We start from the raw sequence: 27,473 nt of genomic DNA on the forward strand, positions 1-27,473 counted from the left end.
CCAAGCATTCCCTCTAGTGAGCCACAGACACTGTTATATGGCTGGCATTCGGTCTAGAGGAAGCCTTCTCTGAACTAGGGCGATACTTGACTAGTGTTAATGTAGCATTTCGGAGTTCCCCTGACCAAGTGCAGGGGTGTGCCTATTGTGCCAGGTGGCTGCAGGCACCTTTCCCCCAGATCGAGATCAGAGTCTCTAGCAAAGATGCGGGAGGGAGAGACATTGCCCTGCTCACTGCAGAGAGCCCCTAATGAGATAATACCTGCTCCAGAGAGCTGTCTGAATATCCACATGGTGGGAAGAGACACCAAGGGGTAGGGGCTCCCTCAAGGTTGTTTAACAGCAGACCTGGGAATAGCAACCACCAGTACTGTGTCCAGCTCCCTGCTCTAACTCACTAGACCCCATGCTCCCATAGCACTGGAAGAAAACCTAGAGTCCTGACTCCCAATCCATGTTCCCACTGCTTTAGCTGTGTCAATACAAGCCCCTAATGTAGATACTATCTGCACCAGTGAAGCCTGTGTAGCATCTGGTATTTAGTGCAAGTCGCCAGTGCAAGAACAGCCATGGCTCCAATCCAAGGGTAGGTAAGGTATAGCTTGTACTGCCTGCTAACCTGCAGTGGTTTCTCACCACTCCAGTCAACTAATGGCACACTACTCCCAGAAGTATGGGTTTTGTGATAAAATAGAATAGGGATCTTGTGACAGAGCCAGGAATAGAACCCAGACTATTACTGACAACTGCATTTTACAGCAGGGGGAAATCCCTCAGATAATTTCCCTTGCTGGAGAGTTGAGGCTTTGTTACTGGGTCAGTTCGGGGAAAGAAGAAATTATGGAAATTTCTGAGCCGTGCTGTGGAAATTCCACCTTAAACTCTTTACCTTGCAATGGATGATGATGCCTTAGAGATCTGCTAACATATAAGCCTAGCTAGTAAAACAAAACCTGGGTGGAAAAGTGCGGCTCTTCATGGGAACACAGCTGTCTTTTTTTTTTTTCTAGCTCTGTTTTCAGTTTCTCTTTGCACTGACTGGAAGGAGCTGTAAAAACCTTGTTTGCTTCAGAGAAATCACAGGGCTCGGCATTGACATGGGTCAGAAATAGCTCCTGAAACCAGAACTGGCACTAGGCTTCTCAAAGATCCAAACTGCTGCTTGATTTCAGCACAATCTACTTCAGAAGGAACAAATATCTGTTTAGCTGACCAGGCTTTCTAAAATCAGTGCAATTTCAAACCCTAACTGATTAGTCTAACAGATCAAATTCTTGTTCTTTGTCTATGGAGCACCTAGCACAATGGCATTCTGGTCCATGACTGGTATTTAAAACCTCCTGTAATTCAGTGTAAGTCAGCAGAGATATATAGAAACATAAATGGAAGGGACCACCTGAGTCATGGAATCTAGTCCCTGCTATTGTGGGCAGCTGTAGTCACATCCTGGTTCCAAACTCGTTAGGTTGTCTGATCCCCACTATTCCTTCTGGGAGGCTGTTCCAGAATCTTTCCTTATTTCCAGCCTCAGTGGATTCCTGGTCAGTTTCTGTTCTTTGTTGTGCCAATATTGTCTTTGAGCTGCTATAGCTCTTCCCTCCCTGGGGTTAACCCCAAATATATTTAGAGAGCAATTGGGTCCCCTCTTAGCCTTTGTTTTTTCAAAGGCTAACCGAGCACAGCTCTCGCTCTCCTTTTGCAAGATCTGCTCTTCATTCCCATGATCAGCCTAAGAGCCCTCCTCTGCATCTGGTCCAGTTTGGATTAATCTTTCTTGGATACTAGTTTGTAATAACTCTCCCTGTAGAGTTGTTAGTTTGAGTGGCCAGGCAAGATGCCCAGCACACACACGTTCTCTGACACTGACTCGGGCATTTCACTTAGAATGCCAGTAGACTCACTAACCAATTGCAGGAATAAGCTTTACATTGAATGTCTACTCCATCATCCCAGGCTGCATCTCTCAAAGTAAGTCTATGTACACTAGCCACCTGAAATGATGCTTTGGGAGGCAGTATGGGCTAGTAGCTAAGGTACCAAGTGGGAGTCAGAAAACTTGGGTTAAATGCCTGGCTGTGCCACTGACTTTGTGGGAGGGGAAGACTGCCCAGCTTAGTCCACTTGGCTTGAAAGCAGTTTGAGCATGTCTCAGGCTGGCATGTGACTAACTTGTAAGTTGATCCCTCCCCTGTAACTTGACTCTTTGAGTATAAAAATGACTTAATCCTGATTCTAATGTCACTGGTGTGACAGTAAAGACTGCCCCAGGCAGGATAGCATTCCCACAACCCACTCCTGGGAGTGGAGAAGCTCCATCCTTGTCCTGCCACACAACCACTTCAGGCATAAAAGCCACCACAGTGCAGCAACTTGTGGGGGAGGGGTAGAATATCTTACCATTAAATGAGCTGTGCCTACAAAGAGCAAGAATCCAGTTTCACCTGATAAGCATCTTAACCCTTCCAAGGTCTTCATGATCCCCACACGCCTTGCAGATGGAAGAAGGATTTGAAATCACTGCTGCTCTAAAAGTAGAAGTTTAAATATAACTCAAAATGAATCCAGGAAATGTGCCTGAGCAAGTCTTGCTGGCTTAGCGGGACTCTTCAGAGACTAAAGCAGGTCCTACACCCAGAGCACCACAGGAATTCCAGCCTGCTGCACTGGCAAAGCACTGTTAGTGTGCATGCAGCCATACTGGCAAAAGTGCTCTTGTTGGTATAGCTCGTTTCCGCCTTCCTGAGCAAAATAGGGTACTAAGAGTGTTTGGCAGGCTGGTGTAAGCTGCACCGTGCCAATCAAGTGGCACATCAGCATAGCTGTGTAAAACAGGTGTGATTTGCCAGCATAGCTACAGTGGCAGAAGTCAGTAGACGTTGGGTTAAGAGGTGACTTGTAGGGCCTTAAAGACAGTGACATGAGGAAGAATTTTCTGATAGTAGGTGGCTCTTCAATCACGCAAAAAGCGGAATGAGATGAAGCAAGGCATTCAAACCAGAAAGATGCAAATGTTTCACAGTGAGGGTGGGTGACTGTTGCAAGAACTGACCAAGAAATGTGGTGGATTCTCCATTAATAGACTGCATGTCACTCTAAGATGCTATAGCTTCAAACAAATTACAGGCTTCATATAGTGAGGTGGAATTCTCACTCTTAAGTACTTTAGTGCCTTACAATCCTAAATATACCTGTGGCATCCTGGAGTCAGTGTGACTTAACTCCATTTTACAGATGGGAAAACTGAATCAGAGCCAAAGTGACTTGTCTGAGGTCACCTAGTGTGACGTCAGTTGCAGGTCTCAAGTCCTAGGTTAGTGCTCTAACCAGTAAACCATCCTTTCTGTCTGGCCTTTTATGCAAGAGGCTGGGCTAGATCAAGAGTCTTCTGGCCTTAATCTCTGATGGCTTGGACTGGATGACTGCTCCATAGGCCATTACCCATTCAGACTCCAGTCTTAGGATAAAACTATCTAGAGTTCCTCAAGAACTGAAGTCTCAGTGAAAGACCATGGGCTTTAAGAAACTAAAGTCACTTAGATGCTCTTGAAAACTTGATCCCTAGACTAGTACCAGTTAAGGCCACCTGGCATTCCATGGGGAATGAATTACTAGGTCTAACCTGGCACTTAAAAGACCTGGGTTCAAGTCTGGCTCTGATGTTGAGGCCCAGAAGGAAGAGACTTTTCCAGTTTCCCACCTGTAAAATGGAGAGAATCCTTCTGTGATGCAGCAGGGAGTGGGGAGTGTTGACCTGGGAATGTTGCAGGGGAGTTTTACTGGGACTGTCTACATTGGGGATGGGAGACCTCTCCTTGAGGGAAGATACCTGAGCATGTAACATGAGAGCCCAGGAGGGGGGTTGGGGCTAGGTGACACCTTTTGCCCAGGAAACTGGCCAAAGGCTGGAGGAGGAACCAGGGGGAGTAGGGTGTGAGATGGCTGGAGGGGGTTTCAGTTGGGAGCTGGCTGTGAAAACAGAGGGAGCCCCAGGACTGGGGTCTAAGCTCCCTTCCCCACCCAGAAGGACTTGACTGAGGGGTCCTGGATGTACCTACAAGCTCTGCTTGGGACTGTGTTCCTCTCCTCCAATAAACCTTCAGTTTTACTGGCTGGCGAGTCATGGTGAATTGCAGGAAGTGGGGGTACAGGGCCCTGACTCCCCCACACTCCAGGACAACTTCAGTAGTGAGGAAAAAAGCCATTGTGATGCTCAAATGCCCATATCGATATAGACAGGATTTCATGGGAAATGTTTAACAAGAGGCTGGGAAGCAAAGCCACTGCGGGTCAGGAGTGAGGGGCACCAGCAGAACATGGCTAAGCTTCCCCACAGGCTGGGACTTGAGGCAATGGTCCCTTGTGGGTACATAAGAACTACTATATTTGGTCAGACCAAAGGTCCAGCTAGCCCAGTATCCTGTCTTCCAGCAGTGGCCAATGCCACATGCCCCAGAGGAAATGAACACAACAGGTTATCATCAAGTGATCCATTCCCAGCTTCTGGCAAACAGAGGCTAGGAACACCATCCCTGCCCATCCTGGCTAATAGCCATGGATGGGTCCATCCTCCGTGAACGTAAGATGCATATGCAAGTAACAAACAATTCTAGATTTGGCCACCATATAAATACTAATGACACCCCACACTACAAACCCTCCTTTTGTTAAAATCAGTGGAAGTTCCCTACACCACAAGGGCCTGCATGACTTGGCCCAACAATGGGAGCTTTGCTTTCTAACACAGTAAAGGAAGGGGACATCTGAAAGCAGGAAGGCAAAAGTGACAGGTAAAAGTTTATGGCAGTGACTAAGGATCTTATTGTATCTACTGATATACTGGCAAAAGTTGAAGAGAACCTTCCAAACATTTTCCTCCTCCAGTGAGAAGGGTTACATTCCCCAAGTAAAATACTCCCCGTCTTTACTCAAACGTCTCTTCCAAAATTCCTCACCCTTTCCAACTGATTTCCTTTAGATCCACCATGTTTCCTTCCCCAGCATCTGACTGAGGTTCCGTTAAGTGATTCTGTTCCTGCCCCGATGGGTGACCCTTCCCCACCCCTGTACCTCAGTTTCCCCTTTCTAAAGTGAGGATAAAGCTACTTGCCCCCTATAAGGAAGTACTCTTGAGATTGACTCATGGGTTTTGTGAAGTGAATAGGGTATCTTGGGGTTAGTGCCCACGAGTTCTATTCCTGGCACTGAGGGGAATGTGGTCAAGTGGGTTAGAGCAGCAGTGAGGCTGGGAGCAAGGATGCCTGGATTCTACTTCCTGCTCTGGGAAGGAATTGTGTCCGTATTAGGGCAGGGGAAGTGATATGCTGTCAACCAGGAATGGCAGCTCCTCTCTCTTCCTTTCCCTAGGTCCATGCCTACATAATCAGCTCTCTGAAGAAGGAGATGCCCAATGTGTTTGGGAAGGAGAGCAAAAAGAAGGAGCTGGTGAACAACCTCGGAGAGATCTACTTGAAGATTGAGCGGGAGCATCAGATCTCCCCTGGGGACTTCCCCAATCTGCGCAAGATGCAGGTGCAAAGCCATGCCTTGGGGGTGAGGGGGGGGCAGGGTCTGAAGTGCAGGGCCTTGTTAGGAGTTTTGGTCACATCTAGGCCCAGCCACTGATGCACCTGATACTAGCTAAGGACAACTTCTCACGTGCCCCAGAAGACTCCTGCTTGCTTGTGGCCTTATCTGGCTAGCCTCTGGCATGGAAGTGAATCCCATTAGTGCCGGCCCCCCCCCCCCCCCCCACTATGGATGATTGAAACCATCCCTGTCTTACCTGGTCCTCCTGCTGCACAGGTGATCTGAAATTCCAGCTCAGAGTAGGGCCAAGACTTCATGTTTGAGACAGGGCATGAGCGATTCCCTCCATGCCACTGTTAAATCTAGCATGGCACTGATCCAGGTCAGTGGCTGGGCTTCTGTGGTAAACTGGAGGGGAAGTGCTCTGTGCTCTTGCCCTCCAGGACTGGGGTTCCTGGAAGCAGGGCTGATCTGAAAGGAAAGCTCTTCTCATGGGAAGAGCAGGGGGTGCTGGTAGCCAAAACTCCTGTGTTCTGTCCCAGTGCTGGGAAGAGTGGAGTCTAGTGGGTTAGAGCAAGAGATGCAGGGAGTCCTAAATCCCAGCACTTAAAATACTACTTAGAACCATAGGCTAATCCCCTGTCTGGGATGACTTAAACCCCACTTCCTAAGAAAGGTGAACAGGCCTCCATGCAGGTCACACCATGGGCTGTTCTGGAGGAGACCCAAAGAAGCTTCAGCTTTCTGTAGTTGTGGAGAGTCCCTGACTTCTTGCTTAGAAATAGTCTCTTCCCCATATGCCCTTGACAATAACTTACCATTCCCCATGGTGCAGTGTGACACTTGGCAGCTGTCCTCCATCCCAGAGGTGGCTGCAGACTACTTCGCACACCGCTTCTAACTTATAAAGCCAAAGGCCTTGGTGTCTGGGGTGAGGGTTGTATCCAGGGGTTAGGGGGGCAGGGGGACAAGTGGTCCAGGAGGGCACAGATGGATTGAGTGGGTGCAGCTCAAGGTGGGCACAGGGGATGGGTTGGGGATGGCCTGGTTTGGGAGCATATGGGGATTTTGGATGGGGGTGTTTCAGCCTGATTCATAGATGGATGGGATTGGGGGACAGCTTGGCATGGCTGGATGGGGGCAGGGACATATGGGCATTGAGGGATGGGTTGGAGTTGCTAGGTATTGGGTAGGATAGGGGAACAGCCTGCTTCCAAGTGCCAAAGCACACACTGAATGCTGATCTCTGCCATCTTTCCCAGGAGCTCCTGCTGAGCCAAGACTTCAGCAAGTTCCAGCCCCTGAAGCTGAAGCTGTTGGACGCAGTGGACGACATGCTGGCCAATGACATTGCCCGGCTCATGGTGATGGTGCGGCAGGAAGAGTCTCAGATGCCCACCCAGGCCGTGAAGGGCGGGGCCTTTGAGGGCACTATGAATGGGCCCTTTGGCCATGGCTATGGGGAGGGGGCTGGCGAAGGCATTGATGACATTGAGTGGGTGGTGGGAAAGGACAAGCCCAGCTATGATGAGATCTTCTACACCCTCTCGCCTGTCAATGGTAAGATCACAGGCGCCAGTGCCAAGAAAGAGATGGTGAAATCAAAGTTGCCCAACACTGTCCTGGGCAAGATCTGGAAACTGGCTGATGTGGACAAAGATGGACTCTTAGATGATGAGGAGTTTGCACTGGCCAACCACTTGATCAAGGTGAAGCTAGAAGGGCATGAGCTGCCTGCAGAACTACCCCCCCATCTAGTGCCCCCCTCCAAACGCAGACCCGAATGACTCCCCAGCATCCTCTAAATGGAGGGGGGGTGGGCAGCCAGATGCCTGGATTTCAACATCTAACTCTGCTAAAGATCCACAACCCCTGAGAGCTGGTGGACAGTTTGAATTTTGCTTCAAAAGGCACCAAATTTACACCTTCCTTCCAAATGCCCCCATCTATGGGAGTGATAAGATCTGAATGAAATCCTCAGACATGTCATGTTGTGCACAAGAATGATATTTTTAATATATTCAAGGCTGCATTTTTGTTCCCCTTTATCTCTTGAGGTGCTGCTCCAGGAGCTGCTAATACAACTGGTTTGTCTTCCTAAGGTGTTGAATGAATGGCTCCTTGTGGCAAGGCAGCATAGCTGAGCTGCGAACATCAGTTCAATCCCCCTGCCTGGGAGTACTGTTCACAATGGAATCGGCTTCACCCTTGTGCTGGGATGGCACAACTCTGGTCCCCCCCCACCCCCCAGCTGTCTGATTTTTCTGGGGGAGCAGGCACTGTAATTCCCATGGTGGTGAAGCAGTTCTAATTCTCTTTGGAACATGGTCCAAACACATCAGTTCAGTTCTAAGCTGACTTCCCCCTATGTACAGAGCAGTTTTTATGCTAATGACCCAGGTGGTTGGTTTTAAGATAGAGGGTCATTTCTCCAGGGCTTTCTGATCTTCCCATATAGAAATGTTTACAAGTAAATGAGTGTTAATTATGCTTGGCTCTAGCTACCAAAAATGGAGACTAGTTAAAATTGGAGAGGGGCTCTTTGGTGGGGGATCCCTGGTGCTGCTTGTTGTCTTTCACTCCTGGACTCCCCTTACAGAAGACAGCAAGTTGTCATACTTCCTTTGAATCCCACTCAAAGCCCTCACTTCCTTTTAGACACCTACTTCACTGACCTGGCTTCTTGTAAATTTCACAATCCACATCTCAGTTCTGAGAAGCCTGAATTTCTCAAACAGGAAGATAGTCTATTCTAGAGGCTGCCTCTTCCTTAAAACTTCACAGGTCTGACCTCACTGTCCCAAGCCATGTCTCCTCAGTTGCTCCAGTGCAGACTCTTCTGCTGTAGCATTTCCCTCTGGCTTTGCCCTGGTCTAAGATGTGCAAGGTATGGCCTAATCTGAGCATGTTAATCCTCACCTTGTGTAACTGACGCACTTTGCACTGCATCACATGGTCAGATGTTCACCTCTAACTCTTTTCTGTCTAGAAACATTCATCCTGAGAAGCCTTGGAATTAAACTCAAGGTGGGTTAAAAACAGTTACTCTGGCAGCATGCTCCAGTCTGCTGATAGTGACTATCGCTAAACTCAGCCTGTCTTTGTCAACCTCCAGGGCTAGATCTGGAACTGTTAGCAAAGAACTTTATGGGAAAAGGGTGGCCCTGTTCCTGATTCACCGCTGCACAGGTGGTGACTGCAGTTCCTTAGGTTGCCTTAGTTTATTGGCCTTCTGTCAACTTCAGGGCCCTGCCAGCAGCCCTCAAACAACTCTCATCTGCTTGCAATTTTAACCATTCTCTCTACCAACACTGATTGATGTCCTAGCCCAGACTGCAGCCTTCAGAGGCACCCACAGTTAAGTGCACTGAGTCCTGCTGGGATTGGGCAGCCAATTTAGGCTGTTCTCAAACCCTCCATGCCAGAGCTTCCTATGAAGCAATGGCAGCACAGTGCTGGGAGAAGCCTAAAGGGTTTGCCACAACATCCTCCTGCCAGGCTGTGAGATTGGGGTGGGGGGGATGGTTAAAGTGGAGGCCTCTCCGTAAGAGATGTGCCTTATTCCTGTGGCTGTTGGAGTGGAGGCAACATCGATCAGTGGGTTTCTCTTGGTGCTTTCACAGGCAAGCAGCCAAAAATGTTTCGCCTGGGATCCCTTATCAGCTGCTTAACAGCCTGGCTCTGCTCAACATGTACGTGGTTTGTGTGACTGACACCACTGATAGAGAATCAAAAGCCGTTTGGTATCAGGTTGCCGAAGGGGGTCCAGTATTTCTGGCTGAGTCCATGTGACAGTCAAGAGACTAAAGCTCTGATACTTCAGGTAACTGGCTAGAATGTTCCCAGCTTCCTGGCCTTCTCCATGTGGACTCTGCCAAAGGAGTGTCAGATTTTAAGGACTGTGCTTTAACATCTGTTAACTATGTACATTACTTGTTTACTTCCTGTACAGTGAAGCAGTTCTCAGTGGGGGGATGGCCTCTCCCAGGCTTGTGCATCAGAAGAGGGAAGTGCACTCTGTTTAAGCCTGTCTAAATCTTTTTGAAACTATTAAAATGTATTTGCAAGTTCTGCAGCTCCTGAGTCTGCGTCCTGGGAAATGCCAGGGGAGGTGGCTTCGGAGCCTTCTTAAAGGGAATGCACCACATCTTAACAGAGTTGAACCTGTGCTGGCAAGAGCTGCTACCAACATGGGACTCTTGCTAGAGTGTCTCCTGAGCTGGGAACTGATCTTCAATGCAGGCCTAAAACACCAGCCTAAACTTGACTCTGGACCCATATATAGGAGGTGGCCTTAACATTACATGGTTTCTGTTGGTGGAGGGAGAGGTGGCCTGTGTATTGCTCCCTATAAAGAGAAATGGGGGTTAGCTGACATGTACTTGGCTTAGTTTACCAGCTAGAAAGTTACTATGGGGGGAGGAGGGGGGAGAAGAGGAAGGAGGAGAGACTCCACTAAAGTCAGTGGCAGAGCTGGGAATAGAACCAGTGTGTCCTGCGTCTGATACCTTAACTGCTGAGATGCTACTTGCAGCCTAAATACAAGGGAAGGAGGATTATTCCTTCACCCACTTTACAGATTTGGCGGGGGAGGGAGAAACTGAGCCAGAGTTGCCTGAAGGAAGCTGGGATTTTGAACCAAGTTCTCTGGCCTGCCAGTCTAGGGCCTTTAATCACAAGGCTACCTTGCCTCTCCCTTGTGCAATGTACCCCAGGGAGAAATGTGCATCACTCCTTAAGTACAGTTAACTCTGCTCCTGAATGCAGCTGTTGTACCGTGTTCCAGCCCCTGTAGTGGGGTGAAGATTCCACTGGGCGAGAGCAGTAAGGGGAGTGGGGAAGAGGATACAGCACAGAGATGGAGGGAAGAATTCAAGGGTGGGGAAACTTGATCAGACAAGAGCAGGATCTGCTGAGGAGCAGGCTCCGGCACAGTTGTGGCGTTGCGGGGTAGGAGTACAGGAGCCTGGGTTGTTTGGGGAGGGACAGACTTTAGGCAGTGTCTGTTTGCAAGCAAACAGTAGCTGTTGTCTACCTACAGGAGGAAGCTGCTGATGCTCCTGACCTTCAGGGCTTGTGCCAGGGCATCTTCTTACTTCCTGGCATGATCAAGTGCCTGTGTGCATATGCCCTTCCTATCCCACAGCTTCCCTCCCTTCCTAGCTGGTGGAGGGGCTGGGATTTTCCTATGAGATCTGTTCTGCATCCTACTCAGTAGGCTTCCCTGGGCCCAGTCCCAGAGTGTTGATCCCTTCAACACCTAGCTCCTATTGTTACCAATTGTCCATTCTAACAGGTGGCTGGCAGGTTGTGTGTGTGGGGAGGAGGGGCTGCTATGCAGTGGGGGTAGTGTCTCACTTTTCCTGGGGAGAGAGAAAAGTTTCCTCCTATCAGAGGGAAAGGATCCACACCTACTTAAGGTGAGAGTCTGCATGCGGGGGGGGGGGGGGAAATGGGGCACATGGCAGTGGGGGAGAAGCTGCTGCCTGGGGTGGGGGGGGCAGAGAGGGAGAAGATGCTGCCCGCTGGGAGGGAATGGACTACCTGCTGCTGGCTGCAATAGTAATGGGCTGGGGGGGGGGGAGGAGACTGGATGCCACTGCCCCCCGCAACAGCTGTGCACAATGTTGAGTCTCTGGGTGAGTTTTGGGGAGGGGCAAGATGCAGCTGCCCTTTGCTGGGTGGAATGTGGGAACAAATAGGGGGTGGAGGCTGCATGTAATGAGACTGGATCCTGCTGCATGGAATACAGTAAATGGGGGGAGGGTGGGATGCTGCTGCCCTCTGCTGGGTGGAATGGGTACTTGCACAGCTGTTCCAGAAGCCCTGTACAGCCAGTATCCAAGAGGGTGGAGACTCTGGGTCAAAGCTCACTCCTTTAAGAGCTGCAGAATCCAAGTCATGCCATCTTTGGCATGCAGCCCTGGATGCTGGTGTTAAGGTGGAAGGGTCTCTGTGCCCCTTTTTTGCTGAAATGCAGCTGCCACTTCTCTGCAGGGAATTATGGCTTTAGGGCCTGATATTGGGGGGGGGGGGGGGAGTAGTTTGGCACTAGCAGCCCTGAACAACAGTGGGTGGGGGATGTGTGAAGTGCCGCACTTTGCAGGGTTTAGAGGTCCACTCTGACTCAGTGGGGGGCTTTTCAACTGAAGGAGGGTAGAATCCAGGATTGGGCCCTCCTGTTGAAAATAAAAGGGCCTGCTTGTACTGCACCCGCTGGGAGTCTGGGGTGGGGACAGGCCTAGAGAGCAGAGGAAGATGGGAGAGCATGATCTCTCCCCTCTTGGCCATCTGATGTTCTCAAGGTTTCCATGCAAGTGCAGGTTAATCAAAATGCTTTGTGGAAATGTCTGTTTCACCAACTGTTGAAGTGGAGGGATGGGGGGAGAGTCAAACTCATGGAGACCCCCACATTCTAATTGGGTTTAGACTTTAGTATTTTAAATAGATTCTACTGTAATTTTCAACAGGCAGTACCGTATGTGTATTGTTTACATTAGTCAAAAAGTCCTTTTACTTTTGAGATGAAACACATGGTGATGGTCCTGAATCAAATATCCGTTTTGTAGGAAACTTTCTGAAATTTCAGCTTTTTTGCCCCACTTTGGAATGGGGGAAGTTTTGTAACAGTGGAATTTTATGCAGAGTGGAAGCTCTTAGAATGAGGTATTTTCACTAATTTGGTGAGGTCACTTCCTAGGCCAGAATTCCCCATGTATTCTCTAGGCTGGTATTTTGTGTGTGGGGGGTTCCCTGCTCAAGGCTGGATTGCTTCTACAATCCAAAACTGCTAGTGAGTTGCTGTAGGATAAGAGATTCTAATATGTGCTTTTAAGTTTTAACCCCTTCCCTGCAGCTGACTGTCACCTCCTACTGTCAGCTGAACTGAGTCCCTGATTGGTGGTTTTTTTTGCAGACCTTATGTCTAGCCTCCTTAGGCCTTTGTAGGGAAGCCTAGCACTGGTGTGTGTGAGGGGTGTCCCAGTCATTAGATCTAGCTTTGCAGCATCTGCTGTGAGGTGAGTAAGTAATAATTATCAATGGCAGCAGTGAGAGTGGCTTGCTTGAAGACAAGCGCCAGTGTCTGGTGAAAGAAGGAATAGAACCCAGAGTCCTGACTGCCAGCCCACTGCTTTCACTAGGAGGAGACTTTGCCACCTTGCTGTAGAGCCTTCCCAGACAGAGTTTTGGGTCAGATGAGCTGCGTGGGAATGGTATCAGTTGGTGCTGCTCTAGCATCATGCCCTGTTTCCTAATGACTGGGCACAGCATTAATTGGTCGCTTTCTGCTGTGGTGCCCTGATGGCAGGGAGAAGTCTCTCACTTCCTCGAATTGCCGGTTGGGAGGGGGGTGGCGTCTGGGCTTGGAGTAGACCCTTGAGCTTCTTTGGGTTAGCTTGGTCTTAATCCAATAATCTGCCTTTAATTCAGTCATCCAGCAGGGGGTAGTGCTGCTTCATGTAAGCTTCTCCACCTCCCCACCCCATATCCCTACCATGGCCTCTGGTTAAACTGTGTAAGGAAATCTCACTGCTATTGGGCCTATGCAGCTTGGTGTGATGGGGGACCCCAGTCAGGTTGGGGAGAGCAAACTATGCAGCACTTAGCACCCTGAGGGGCCCCAGTCTCTGTTGTGGCTTCTAGGTGCTTTCACAATATAAAATGGAGCCTAAGAGCTAGTGCAAGAGATTGGAACCTAGGACACCTGGGTTCTATTCCTGGCTCTGCCCCAGATGCCCTGAGAGAACTCAAATGAGTCCCTCTCTCCTTCCCTTCCCCCGCCATACAATGGCTATTTCTCCTCCCCCCTTTCGTCTGTTCAGACTGTGAGCTCGAATGGCATGCTTGGGGCACTGATCCGAGTTAGGGTTCTTTAGACGCTGCCTTGATGATAATGTACATGCCACCTTGGGGCACTAAGTGCCAGTTGGTGCCTCTAGGCCAGTGTTTCTCTGCCTATTTACCATTGTGAGCCACATACGCAGGTTTCTGTTTTAATCTGTATGGCCCTGAGGATGTCACATGGGCCACAAATGTGTGCTGATTGGGTCACAAGCAGCCCATGGTAGGCTGTGGGTTGAGAACACACTGTGGGCTCTAGCAGTAGCAGGATAGGGGCTAGAGAGGGCTGCATTGGCCTTAATAGCTGAACAGCTGTCTGCCCCTTGCCCAGGTGGGGAGCTGAGAGGGGTCTGCCTGAGACCCTCCACATTGCTCCCAGCCCCAGACTGGTCACAGTCCAACACCAGTTTCTTTCAGTGCTTCCTGACCTAGTGTGAGATGAATTTGCTGGGTCTCATCTGGGTTCCCCGGGAGGCAAGGGTCTATCTCAGCCTGGCCCTCATGGGCGGGGGGGTGGGCTGGCTCCTCCATCGCAGAGCAGAGGTGGGGAGAACAAGCATATGCCATACCTTGCTCCTGCCATCTTCCTCTTTTTCATTCTAATCTTAATCTCTCTCCTCCTCTGTCTTTTCCTTTCTCCCTCCAGGGACTCTCCTGTCTGTCCATCCACCCCTAGCCCTGGCTGGCTGTCGCTCCTCTTCATCCCTCTCTTGAGCCAGGCTTCCCTGAGCCTCTCCCTGTTCGCAGCTTTGGCTCTCCAGCCATCCCCCTGCCCACCCCCTCTAGTTTCCATTGCCCTCTTCCATCTATCCATCCCTCTGCACGTGCGCCCCTCTCTCCTGCCATCCATCTGTCCATTCCTCCCCATGCACATCTTTCTCTCCTCTTCCCACCCCCACCCCCCGCCCGGCTCCTATCTGTCCGTCCGCCTCCCTACACATCCGTCTGTCCCTCTCCATTCCTTCTCCTGTCTTTCCCCAGCCTCGGGGGGGCGTGGAGCTGTCAGAGCACATCTGGCACAGCTGGCCCCGCCCCTTCCCCACCTGGCCCAGGTGTCGGTAGCTCCCTCCCCATTGGGGGCCGGCCGGCAGGGGCGGGGCCGGGGCCCGGGCTGCGGGGAGTGGGGAAGGGCAGGCAGGCAGCGAGGCTGGAGCGGCCGGAGTGGGGCAGCATGTGCAGCCCGGTGGAGCGGCGCCTGGCCGGCCTGCGGGAGCTGCTGCAGGGGCCCGGGCTCGAGTCGCTGCTGGACGTGCTGCTGTGCCTGTACCGGGAGTGCAGCGGCGCCCCCCTGCGGCGGGAGCGCAGCGTGCAGCAGTTCCTGGCGTGGGGTGAGTCTCCTGCCCCCAGAGCGCAGTGCAGTGGGGGCTGGGAAAGGAGGGGGGCCTCCTGCCCCTACAGTCCCAGGTGATAGGGGAGGCTGCCCCTTTAGCTCCTTGCAGTGAAGGAAAGAAGCCTGTCCTGTAAGCCCCACCCCAGGCCCTGTGCAATTAGAGGGGAGCTGTAGGAAGGGGGGGCTACCCCCAGGGTGCAATGGGACAAAGGGCCCCCAACCCTGTGCAAGGGGAGAGCTGACCCTGGGCTGCAATTGCAGGATATACTGCCTCCAGCACTCTGCAATGCAGGGTGGGATACTGGAAAGTCAGAAAGGGGAGAGGACTTCCCCCCACCATATGTGATGGCTAGGGGTGCCCCCACCTTGTGTAATGGGTATCCCTGTGGTGGATTGGGGCAAGGCAGGAGTGGCTGTACTTGAGTGCCCCCTTACTCTGTGTGCAGCAGGGGTGCAATGTGCTCATCTGAGTACCCCCTACCCCTGTTCACTAAGGGGCAGGAGGAGGAAACAGAGGTGTGAGCAACAAACACACACCGCTCCCTGCAATGCTTCCTCCCTCCCTGCTTCCTCCCCCTGGTCTGTGCTGATTGCAAAAGTAGCTGCTTTTATTTATTTATTTTTATTTTATTTTATTTGGGGAGGGGGACATGAAATGACCCACTAGGGACTAGCCTGAGACTTGGAAAACTCATGTCACGCAGGCCCCCGCAAGCAGTTGGCTTGAGTCTGGATCACTACTAGGTGCTTGGGGCTTGTCAATCCAAGGAAGCTATTCTGGAGTAAGGTAGGGTGTGAATTTAAAGCACAATAGTTACTGTGGAATAGTTGACTCTTACTCTGAACTAGCAGTTCTGGTCAATTGCCCTGTGCCACCCCAGCCTGGCAGGGCCCTTGTCACTACAGTATCGGAGACTCTTGATCTGGCTGGTTTATCCTCAAAACATCTATTGGCTAGTGAACCACTTACAAACAGGGCAAATGGAGGCAGAGAGGCTGTAGTGTGTTGCTCATGGTGAGACCAAGAGTCAGTGGCAGAGCTGGGGATAGAACTCAGGTCTCCGGTACCTTAACCGCACGCCCATCAGCACCAGATTTGTGGCACTGTTTTGGAGGATGGTGATGGATTGAGAGGTGGTTTGATCAGTGTACCAGTATCTTCAGAGAGGAAACAGCAGGTACTAAAAGGCTCTTTAAGCTAGTGGAGAATGGTAGAATAAGAACCAACAGCTGGAAATTAAAGTCAGAAACATTCAAGTTAGAAATAAGGCTCCAATGTTTCTCAGGGAACAAACTCTGAAAGCAAAGGGTGGGGGAGGGATTCTTGATGTCGCCAACTCCAGACTGGCTGCCCGGCTAGAAGATGCTTCAATCAAATGTAGGTCCATTGATTCCATGGCCTAAAGGGATCATTGTGGTCATCTGGTCTGGCCTCCTGTATAGATAGCACAGGCCAGAGAACAGCCCCAAAATCATTCCTAGAGTAGATCTCTAAGAAAAACACAAGTGATGGGGCTTGGTACAGGGTTAACTGTTGTGGTATTCCCTGGCCTATATTATATAGGTGGTCAGACTCAATGGTCCCTTCTGGCCTGAATCTATGAATATCCTTGTCATAGTGTGGCAGGAACTCCATTTTAGTTCAGGCTGAGACATTCTTGCTGTTTAACAGCCAGTTTTTTTAAGTGCTCAAAAATCCACCTGCTGCCTTTATTTAAAAATACAGAACTCCTGCCTTCTAATCATCCAGCTGTGTTCTCATGGACCCTTTGCTGTAGCATCTGGCCACCTTTCTCACAGAAGGAAACCTACACATTTGATACCAGAGCCTGTAAAAAGCTTGTAAATTTCCTGCTTGGCCTATACACCACCAGTCTATTGGCTCCCAGCAGACTGGTCCCTCTCATGCTCCAGATACAGATCAAATGATGGGAGGGCTCAAATTTTCTGAAGTGCATAAGGATTTTGGGGTGCACACAGACATTCCTTAAAGGAGCCTGACGGAAGGGGTCCATTTAAGGCGCGTCCAGTTGGGCAGCCCCCAAATAACTAAGTGGCCATTTCAAGCTGTTTTGTCGACAAAGGAAGGTCCCTGCCCCAACGCTTGGTCTAAACACAGTGGGAAATAGGACAGGGGAGGGATGCTGCCAAGTCTCAGAACCAAAGCGCTGCAGTCATTTGTACATCTACTGTAATGGGTTGGCCGCAGTATCACTATTGCTTGGGGTCTCTGTGTCCTGCCACCTGCTGCCAATCTCTGAAGCCCACAGGGGTACATTCATTTGCACCAGCTGTGGATCTGGCCCCAAGGCTGGCTGCAGCCTGTAGGCCCTAGTAAAAAGGGTGCATTGTAGTTCATCACTCCAGCGGAGGATGGCTGCTCTTGCACTACAGACCAAGCCTCCTGAGATAAGTCTATCAACGAATAAATGGCGGGAGATCAGCATCTCCTGGCCTCATAGCACAAGAATAAGGGCCCACAGTGAAATCTGAAGGTAGCAGTAAGACAAGTGCAAAGCACTACGCTTTGAGAAGGAAAAAAAATCAAATGCACAGCTATAAAATGGGAAATAGCTGGCTAGACATTGGTACTGCAGGAAAAGAATCTGGGGATCATAGTGGATCACAAATTGAATGAGCCAACAGTGGTGCAGTTGTGTGTTTTTTATATATTTAAAAAAAGCTGATATTATTCTGGGGTGTATTAACAGGAGTCTTGTATGTAAGACATGGTGGGGGTCATTATCCTGCTCTGCTTGGCACTGGGGAAGTCTCCTCAGCTGGTGTGCTGTGTCCAGTTTGGGGTTCCAGGCTTCAGGAAAGATGTGGATAAACTGGCAAGAGTCCAGAGGAGAGAAACAAAAATGGTAAAAGTCTTTAGAAAACCTGACCTGTGAGAAAAGGCTTAATAAAAACACCTTGGGGTGTTTAGTCTTGAGAAGAGACTTAGTGGGGACCTGATAAGTCTTCACCATCCTCTTTAAAACAGCCCTTAATGTATTATTTCTTGTCCTACCTTTCGTGGACATGGAGAACAGGCTTAATCTGCAGCAAGGGAGATTTTAGGTCAAATAGAAAAAATGTTCTAACTCTTAGATGAGTTAAGCTCTGGAACAGGCTTCAAGGGGAGGTTGTGGAATCCATGTCACTGGAGGTTAAGAACTGGTTGTGACAAACACCTGTCAGGCATGGTCTAGGTTTGCTTGATCCTGTCTCAGTGTGGGGGCTGGACTTGATGATCCCTCAAGGTCCCTTCCAGCCTGACATTTCTATGATTTTATGAAACTCACAATGGATCAAAGGATAGAGTACTTCTTTTAGATTATGGTACTTGCTACCACAGGAAGTCACTGAGGCCAAGAATTTACCAAACTTCAAAAAGGGATTGGACAGGTTCTATGGATAACAAGAATATCTAGTTATAGCTAATGTTAACAAACTTTTGGCAAGGATATTAAACTTCAAGGTTTAAGCTTGTCTTCTAGTTATTCATGATCAGAAGGAGACATTATTAGGAATATATTATCCTACAATGGTTCACTCCAGCATTTCTGCATCTTCCTCTGAAATGTTAGCTGCTGGTTGTTTGTATTGCTATAGTGCCTATAAGTCCCAGTCATGGGCAAGGGCTCCGCTGTGCTAGGCACAGTACAAGCACTAAACAACAACTTCCTGTCCCCAAATTATGATGATCTAAGTTCTGGGTTAGACAGCCCTCTGCTCTGATCCTGTCTGGCAATACCTATCTTCCCAGGTCTAACCCCTGGGTCTGCCCCTCCCCTGTAAAACTAAGGCTGATCATTCAGCAGCTGTAAAGGGTGGGTGATATTTCATTAGCTAATTGTAAAGTGCTGTGTTCTCTCCTTCCACTCCCTTGAGAGCTGCTTTGCAGGAAACCAGGAATCTCTGTGCTGTGTGAGTTTGCATCCACTCCCACTGCTTACGTGTATTCTCCATGCTGGGAGTGATTTATGCTGCAGGAATGAAGATTGGAGGTGGGGGGAATGATCCTGCTTCCGTGTTCTTTGTTTTTGTGTTAAGTCCTTTCTTCACAAGGAAAAATGTGGGAGAGATTCAAAGTGAGAAGGCCTGACTCTGTGCCCTCCTCCTGTGTGAAAGTGAGATCCACATCAGGCCCTAATGTCTGGCTGTGACAGTGTGTCTACCCCGTTTGCAATACCATTGCCCTAGCACGAGAGCCAGCTGAAATTTGGGATTTCTGGTTTGCAGGACATGTCAGACTTGCTGAAAACATTAATTTCAGAAATACCTAAACACTGTTTCCAAAAGGTAATACCTATGCCAGCAGGTGCTCAGGGGAAACTGATGTGATTCTTGTCAGTTTCACTCTCCACCACTGAATGACCTGGGTGAAGCTGACCTGAATCATGTGAGCAGCTGCTGAGGACCCTGGGGATTGCCACTCCCAGGTGTATCTTCTATGGTTCTGGGGCCCCAGGACTTCCCAGGCCAGCTGGTTCCCTGGGCTGTCTGGGGAGCCAGCTGCCCCCAGGACACTGGCTAGTAGGAGGGAGCCTGAAAGCCCTGGCTAGAGCAAGGGCTTCCAGGCTCCCTGGTGGGAGCTGAGCCCCAGTTAGAACTGGGGTCCTCAGGCTTCCCCCTCCATTGCCTGGAAGCCCAAGTATCCCCAGTCTGGGGCAGTCCAGATAGTGGGGCTGCCCCAGAACTGCAGAGCCTGGAAACCTGGCTCCTCAGCAGCCTGCTGGGTGATCTGACAGAGACCCTGCCTGCAATGTGACAAACAGTCAAACCTGGGGTGAATTTGCAAAACACTTCATGTTCATGTTTTTTGTTTTTGTTTTAACACAAAACTTGGAAAATTTCCATTCAGCACTTGCTAGGACAGGGCTTGTTGGGGATTTTTAATGGATTTATGTAGGTTGGGGGAGTGCTTTGTGACTTGAGTCAGGTGTGTCCTAAAGCAAACATTATGCCCATAGGGGTGCGCTAGGCCTAGCTGTGTGGGGAGTGGACAGAACTGGTTATTGTCTATGGTGTCCTCTTGCTACTCTAGTTACAGTTGCACAGAGAACCTTGAAAATATGATCTGGTGCAGTCTGAGTTGGCAGAGAGCCTGAAACGATAGCTCTGGATACTGCCTGCTAGCTCGGTTGGCCAGCAATGGTACTTCAGAGGTCAGCATTGTTAACAATCTCACTGCTGTTCAAAACATATGAGATGGGAGGAGGAGGAGGAGGTGGCTTAGGGAATCTGGCCTGCTGGATAACGCAGGCCATAGAATTTCAGCCAGTGGCTCCTGTGGTGCAGAGAATTATTCTTTCCTATACTCACTCCAAAGGGGAACCCTGATAAGAAACGTGGCCAAGGGACAGGACATGTGAGTTCCATTCCTAATTCTGCACTGGCCTGCTGTGTGACCCTGGGCAAGTCCCTTCCCCTCTTGGTGTCTGTTTCCCATCCCACCCTCTGTCTATTTAAACTGTGAGCTCTTTGGGGCAGGGCCTGTCTCTTGCTACATATCTGCCCAGTGCCAGGTGTGATGGTGGGGCTGGTTTTTGGTCAAGGGGTCTAGGCGCTGTTATATTACAGGTGTGTGAATTACAGCAGGGACAGCTCTTATGATTTTTGGTGGAATTTAATGTGTTCCTTAAAGCCCCAGCTCGTGTGAGACTCACCTTAATTTTTGCAGATTGTGGGTGAGGAGATGGGGAGGGGAGAGAGTGTGCCCCTTTTAAAGCTCAAAACCACAGGAGACAAATTCGAAAAGAACCCAACATTCATAAAAAAAAAAAAAGAGTAATCGCATGATTCTTTAAGATAAATGTCATGGTTTCGGGCCAGGCTGACTCCCAGTTTTGAATGCTTAGTGTTGGCAACATTCAGATATCCTGATTTCTGGAATCCCTTCAATGGGGTTTCTAAGTATTCAGCACCTCAGAAACAATAAACCCCTTTAATACTGTGAAGGTTAGCACTTGGATTGTAAGTTCTTTGGGGAAGGTGCCATCTTCTGTTTGTGTGGTGCCTAGCCTAATAGAGTTGCAACAGCTTTATGCTTCCAGAGGCAGTGTTGCCTAGTGGATAAAGCACTAGACTGGGACTCAAAGACCTGGGTTCTAGTCCATGGCCTGCTGGGTGCCCTCGGGTGAGTCAGTTGCCCCTTTCTCTGCTGCTGTTTCATCCTCTGTAAAATGGGGCAACCTGTTATTCTTTTGTGAAGTGGTTTGAGATCCACAGACGAACACTGCTGTTGCTGCAACATTACACAATTATAACTAACAATAGATCTGGGTCCTTTAATTGTAACAGACATCTAAAATTCCTCACTTGGAGGAAATGAGAAGCAGGCAGATAATCAAGCTATTGACTTTTTGGGTCAAAATAATGCCATTCAAAAATAAAAACATAACTTCTGACTGATTTTTAAGGCCAGAAGGGCTCATTGTGGTTTTCTAGTCTGATTTCTGTGTACCCGAGGCCCTAGGATGTCTCTGAAATAACTCCTGGTTGAACTAGGACTGCTCTGTTAGAAATACATCTTGTCTTGATTTAAACATTGCCAGTGATGGTAAATCCACCACAGCCCTTGGTTAATTATCCTGTCTGTTAAAATGGGCACCTGGTTTCATTCTGAATTTGTCTCACTTCCACTTCCAGCGATTGGGTTGTGTTCGACCTTCGTCTGCTAGATTGAGGAGCACGTTTTCAAATTTGGATTCCTCATGTCAGTACTGCTAGACTGGGATCAAGTCACCCCTTCACCTTCCTTTTTGCAAGCAAAGCAGCATGAGCACCGGGGCTTTAAGGGATGTGTGATAAGCGGTGAAAACACCTCCAGTTGTAAAACTATTTCTATCCATAATGGCTCTGTCTTGATGCATACTGCAGTCAGACCTAGCAGCCCTAGCCATGGACCAAGACCCATTGCGCTAGGTGCTGTACAAACCGAACAAAAGATGGTCCCTGTCCCAAAGAGCTCACACTAGTCTGCTCTGGCCCAGCAGCATGTTTAGTCTAACCTAGCACACTTTTTTAGTTATTTTAAAAGGAGTGCGACTGCGCTTTTGGAAAACCTCAGGTTAGTCAAAAGCAAGGTCTTCCGAAAGCTTCAGGCCAGTTGCCTCCTTCCTCAGGCATCTTAAATTCTCCTCTGCAAATGGCTGACATTTTCCAAACATTCTTCACAGCTTTTGCAATCCTAGCTTTGAGCTACAGTAACCTCATTAGATACCAGATGTTCTTCTGAGTAGGCCAGTACTACCTCAGGCCCCAGAAGATTGGGGGGGAGGGGGCAGACAGTAGGGGTGGGCCAGTTGCTGCCTAGACCCCTGCACTGAGATTGGGAGAGATGTCCTGTTCCAGCTGACTAAGAGCATGGGGCTGTCCCTGTTGTGCTACACACTTCCCAGACCTGCCTGCCAACAGAGGTATTTCCCCATGGGGCTAGGTTCTGTGCAGCCTCCTACCGAGAAGCACTTCCTGTCCCAGAGAGCTGCCAATCCAAGCAGAGTTCACAATTAATTAACTTCCAGTCCAGAAAGGGGTTGTTATAATCTAATTGGGCCTCATGTATCACCCTGGCCGGAACACCTGATGCTTCCTGTGTTGAGCCAACAAGCTGGCGAGGGGCCCAGATCTATCAAGTTAGGGACAAAACCTCGAGGCTTGATTTAAAAGCTCTGCAGGTGACTGGGGAATCCCCCTTTCCCTGGGTATCCAACAGACAGAATTTGCTTCTGCATTCCCAGTGTGAATTTTAATTCCACTCCAGCTGCTGGTTCTTTAACCCCGGGGGAGGGGGTTGAACTGGGGCCCATTTGCCCTCCCAGTCGAGAATGGTACCCTTAGTTTACGAAGCCATTGTGGATCGAAGACCTGGTCCCTGAAAGAGGGGTGTCGTCACAGGGGAAGCAAGGGGATGAGGCTTGTGCTTTAGGTTAAACACATACAGGACTGGAGCCTTCAATTGGCTAAAGGAAAAACTTAGTTGTACAATCTTATTGCTCAGGCCTGGCCTACACACACATTTCACGCTGGTGGCTGGGGGGGTATGTGTGAGAGAGAGACATACCATGACATCACCTAGCGTGGATGCTCTTTCAGAGTTTAAGGCCAGAAGGGAAAATGAGGTCATCGAGTTTGATCTTGGGTGTATCTCAGGCCCTTTTAACATCACCCAGCTACCTCTGTACTTAGCTCAATGACTTTAGTTAGACTAACTCATTTCAGTCCTTGGGCACCTGACCTCTTGTGAGCCCTGGGCCCAGAACAGGAGAGACCACCAATGTCTCAGGCCCCTGTTATGGCAGGGGATCAATGAGGTGAGACATGTCCAGATGATCCCAGCAGGTGACCCCCACTCTATGCTGCAGAGAAAGACAAACCCTGCCCACCGCGTCCCTGCCAATCTGATGTGGGAGAAATTCCTTCCCAACCCAAAATCTGCTGATCAGTTAGAACCTGAGCACAGGAGCAAGATCCACCACCAAGCCTCAAAGCCAGTGAATTCTCTGGACCACCTCAGTGCCCTATTTTGACTAGTCTCCAGCTGTCGCTGATCTTTGATCTGTCAGAGGAAGGTGAGAAAATCCCAGCTATGTTTGGCCAGTTGTGCACTGGAGAAAAGATTTCCTTCTCTGTTCTGCGGGTGCCCCGTGCCTTAGGGTATGTCTACACTACGAAATTAGGTCAAATTTGTAGAAGTCGTTTTTTTAGAAATCGGTTTTATATATTCGAGTGTGTGTGTCCCCACAGAAAATGCTCTAAGTGCATTAACTCGGCGGAGCGCTTCCACAGTACCGAGGCTAGCGTCAACTTCCAGAGTGTTGCACTGTGGGTAGCTATCCCACAGTTCCCGCAGTCTCCGCTGCCCATTCGAATTCTGGGTTGAGATCCCAATGCCTGATCGGGCTAAAACATTGTCGCAGGTGGTTCTGGGTACATATCGTCAGGCCCCCGTTCCCTCCCTCCCTCCGTGAAAGCAGCAGCAGACAATCGTTTCACGCCTTTTTTCTTGAGTTACCTGTGCAGACGCCATGGAGCCCGCTCAGGTAACCGTCACCCTATGTCTCCTGGGCAGGTGTGGTACTGCATTGCTACACAGCAGCATCAACCCATTGCCTAGTGGCAGCAGACGGTACAGTACGACTGGTAGCCGTCATCGTCATGTCTGAGGTGCTCCTGGCCACGTCGGCCAGGAGCGCCTGGGCAGACAGCGGCTTGGAATGACTTGACCAGGTCGTTCTCTTTAGTCCTGCAGTCAGTCCTATTGAACCGTCTTATGGTGAGCAGGCAGGCGACACGGATTGCTAGCAGTCGTACTGTACCATCTTCTGCCAGGCAGGCAAGAGATGTGGATGGCTTGCAGTCCTTCTGCACCATCTGCTGCCAGCCAAAGATGTAAAAGATAGATGGAGTGGATCAAAACAAGAAATAGACCAGATTTGTTTTGTACTTATTTGCTTCCCCCCTCCCCCGTCTAGGGGACTCATTCCTCTAGGTCACACTGCAGTCACTCACAGAGAAGGTGCAGCGAGGTAAATCTAGCCATGTATCAATCAGAGGCCAGACCAACCTGCTTGTTCCAATAAGAACAATTACTTAGGTGCACCATTTCTTATTGGAACCCTCCATGAAGTCCTGCCTGAAATACTCATTGATGTAAAGCCACCCCCTTTGTTGATTTTAATTCCCTGTAAGCCATGTTGTCAGTCGCCCCTCCCTCCGTCAGAGCAACGGCAGACAATCGTTCTGCGCCTTTTTTCTGTGCGGACGCCATACCAAGGCAAGCATGGAGGCCGCTCAGCTCACTTTGGCAATTAGGAGCACATTAAACACCACACACATTATCCAGCAGTATATGCAGCACCAGAACCTGGCAGAGCGATACCGGGCGAGGAGGCGACGTCAGCGTGGTCACGTGAGTGATCAGGACATGGACACAGATTTCTCTGAAAGCATGGGCCCTGCCAATGCATGCATCATGGTGCTAATGGGGCAGGTTCATGCTGTGAAACACCGATTCTGGGCTCGGGAAACAAGCACAGACTGGTGGGACCGCATAGTGTTGCAGGTCTGGGACGATTCCGCCTGGCTGCAAAACTTTTGCATGCATAAGGGCACTTTCATGGAACTTTGTGACTTGCTTTCCCCTGCCCTGGAGCGTATGAATACCAAGATGAGAGCAGCCCTCACAGTTGAGAAGAGAGTAGCGATGGCCCTGTGGAAGCTTGCAACGCCAGAGAGCTACCGGTCAGTTGGGAATCAATTTGGAGTGGGCAAATCTACTGTTGGGGCTGCTGTGATGCAAGTAGCCCACGCAATCAAAGATCTGCTGATATGAAGGGTAGTGACCCTGGGAAATGTGCAGGTCCTAGTGGATGGCTTTCCTGCAATGGGATTCCCTAACTGTGGTGGGGCCGTAGACGGAACCCATATCCCTATCTTGGCACCGGAGCACCAAGCCGGCGAGTACATAAACCGCAAGGGGTACTTTTCAATAGTGCTGCAAGCTCTGGTGGATCACAAGGGACATTTCACCAACATCAACGTGGGATAGCTGGGAAAGGTACATGACGCTCACATCTTCAGGAACTCTGGTCTGTTTCAAAAGCTGCAGGAAGGGACTTTATTCCCAGACCAGAAAATAACTGTTGGGGATGTTGAAATGCCTATAGTTATCCTTGGGGACCTAGCCTACCCCTTAATGCCATGGCTCATGAAGCCATACACAGGCAGCCTGGACAGTAGTCAGAAGCTGTTCAACTACAGGCTGAGCAAGTGCAGAATGGTGGTAGAATGTGCATTTGGACGTTTAAAGGCGCGCTGGCGCAGTTTACTGACTCGCTTAGACCTCAGCGAAGCTAATATTCCCACTGTTATTACTGCTTGCTGTGCGCTCCACAATATCTGTGAGAGTAAGGGGGAGACGTTTATGGCGGGGTGGGAGGTTGAGGCAAATCGCCTGGCTGCTGGTTACGCGCAGCCAGACACCAGGGCGGTTAGAAGAGCACAGGAGGACGCGGTACGCATCAGAGAAGCTTTGAAAACCAGTTTCATGGCTGGCCTGGCTACGGTGTGAAAGTTCTGTTGGTTTCTCCTTGATGAAACCCCCCGTGCCTTGGTTCACTCTACTTCCCTGTAAGCTAACCACCCTCCCCTCCTCCCTTCGCTAACCGCTTGCAGAGGCAATAAAGTCATTGTTGCTTCACATTCATGCATTCTTTATTCATTTATCACACAAATAGGGGGATGACTACCAAGATAGCCCAGGAGGGGTGGTGGAGGAGGGAAGGAAAATACCACACAGCACTTTAAAAGTTTACAACTTTAAAATTTATTGAATGCCAGCCTTCTGTTTTTTGGGCAATCCTCTGTGGTGGAGGGGCTGGTTGGCCGGAGGCCCCCCCACCGCATTCTTGGGCATCTGCGTGTGGAGGCTATGGAACTTGGGGAGGAGGGCGGTTGGTTACACAGGGGCTGTAGTGGCAGTCTGTGCTCCAGCTACCTTTGCTGCAGCTCAGCCATACACTGGAGCATACTGGTTTGATCCTCCAGCAGCCTCAGGCTTGAATCCTGCCTCCTCTCATCACGCTGCCGCCACATTTGAGCTTCAGCCCTCTCTTCAGCCCGCCACCTCTCCTCCTGGTCATTTTGTGCTTTCCTGCACTTTAACATTATTTGCCTCCACGCATTCGTCTGTGCTCTGTCAGTGTGGGAGGACAGCGTGAGCTCAGAGAACATTTCGTCACGAGTGTGTTTTTTTTTTTCTTTCTAATCTTCACTAGCCTCTGGGAAGGAGAAGATCCTGTGATCACTGAAACACATGCAGCTGGTGGAGGAAAAAAAGGGACAGCGATATATAAAAAGACACATATTATAAAACAGTGGCTACACTCTTTTTCAGGGTAAACCTTGCTGTTAACATTACATACATAGCACATGTGTTTTCGTTACAAGGTCGCATTTTACCTCCCCCCACCGTGTGGCTACCCCCTCAACCCTCCCCCCTCCTCGTGGCTAACAGCGGGGAACATTTCTGTTCAGCCGCAGGCAAACAGCCCAGCAGGAACGGGCACCTCTGAATGTCCCCTGACGAAAAGCACCCTATTTCAACCAGGTGACCATGAACGATATCTCACTCTCCTGAGGATAACACAGAGAGATAAAGAACGGATGTTGTTTGAAAGCCGGCAAACATACACTGCAATGCTTTGTTGTACAATGATTCCCGAGTACGTGTTACTGGCCTGGAGTGGTAAAGTGTCCTACCATGAAGGACGCAATAAGGCTGCCCTCCCCAGAAACCTTTTGCAAAGGCTTTGGGAGTACATCTAGGAGAGCAGCAAATGCTAGGGCAAATTAATCCTTTCACATGCTTGCTTTTAAACCATGTATAGTATTTTAAAAGGTACACTCACCGGAGGTCCCTTCTCCGCCTGGTGGGTCCAAGAGGCAGCCATGGGTGGGTTCGGGGGGTATTGGCTCCAGGTCCAGGGTTAGAAACAGTTCCTGGCTGTCAGGAAAACCGGTTTTTCCGCTTGCTTGCTGTGAGCTATCTACAACCTCCTCATCTTCCTTGTCCCCAAAACCTGCTTCCGTGTTGCCTCCATCTCCATTGAAGGAGTCAAACAACATGGCTGGGGTAGTGGTGGCTGAACCCCCTAAAATGGCATGCAGCTCATCATAGAAGCGGCATGTTTGGGGCTCTGACCCGGAGCGGCCGTTTGCCTCTCTGGTTTTCTGGTAGGCTTGCCTCAGCTCCTTAAGTTTCACGTGGCACTGCTTTGGGTCC

At 49.8% G+C, this 27,473-nt stretch overlaps 2 protein-coding genes across 2 annotated transcripts in view; both read left to right on the forward strand.

The window, feature by feature from the left end:
* EHD1 (EH domain containing 1) overlaps positions 1-9,597 on the forward strand; it is a 35,820-nt gene extending 26,223 nt beyond the window's left edge. Inside the window, exons 4-5 of the mRNA XM_084635143.1 lie at positions 5,365-5,529; positions 6,789-9,597. Coding sequence (XP_084491269.1) covers positions 5,365-5,529; positions 6,789-7,313 — 690 coding nt within the window. The 3' untranslated portion in view covers positions 7,314-9,597. The remainder of the gene's footprint in view (positions 1-5,364; positions 5,530-6,788) is intronic.
* A 4,942-nt stretch (positions 9,598-14,539) lies between these two features.
* Positions 14,540-27,473, forward strand: part of CDC42BPG (CDC42 binding protein kinase gamma) — a gene marked incomplete at its 5' end in the record, with an annotated part of 65,853 nt that continues 52,919 nt past the window's right edge. The window contains one exon of the mRNA XM_084635370.1: positions 14,540-14,696. Within this exon, the coding sequence (XP_084491496.1) occupies positions 14,540-14,696 (157 nt within the window). The remainder of the gene's footprint in view (positions 14,697-27,473) is intronic.

This window comes from Lepidochelys olivacea (genome assembly GCF_965140295.1).
Source record: "Lepidochelys olivacea isolate rLepOli2 genome assembly, chromosome: 7".
NCBI lineage: Eukaryota > Metazoa > Chordata > Testudines > Cheloniidae > Lepidochelys > Lepidochelys olivacea.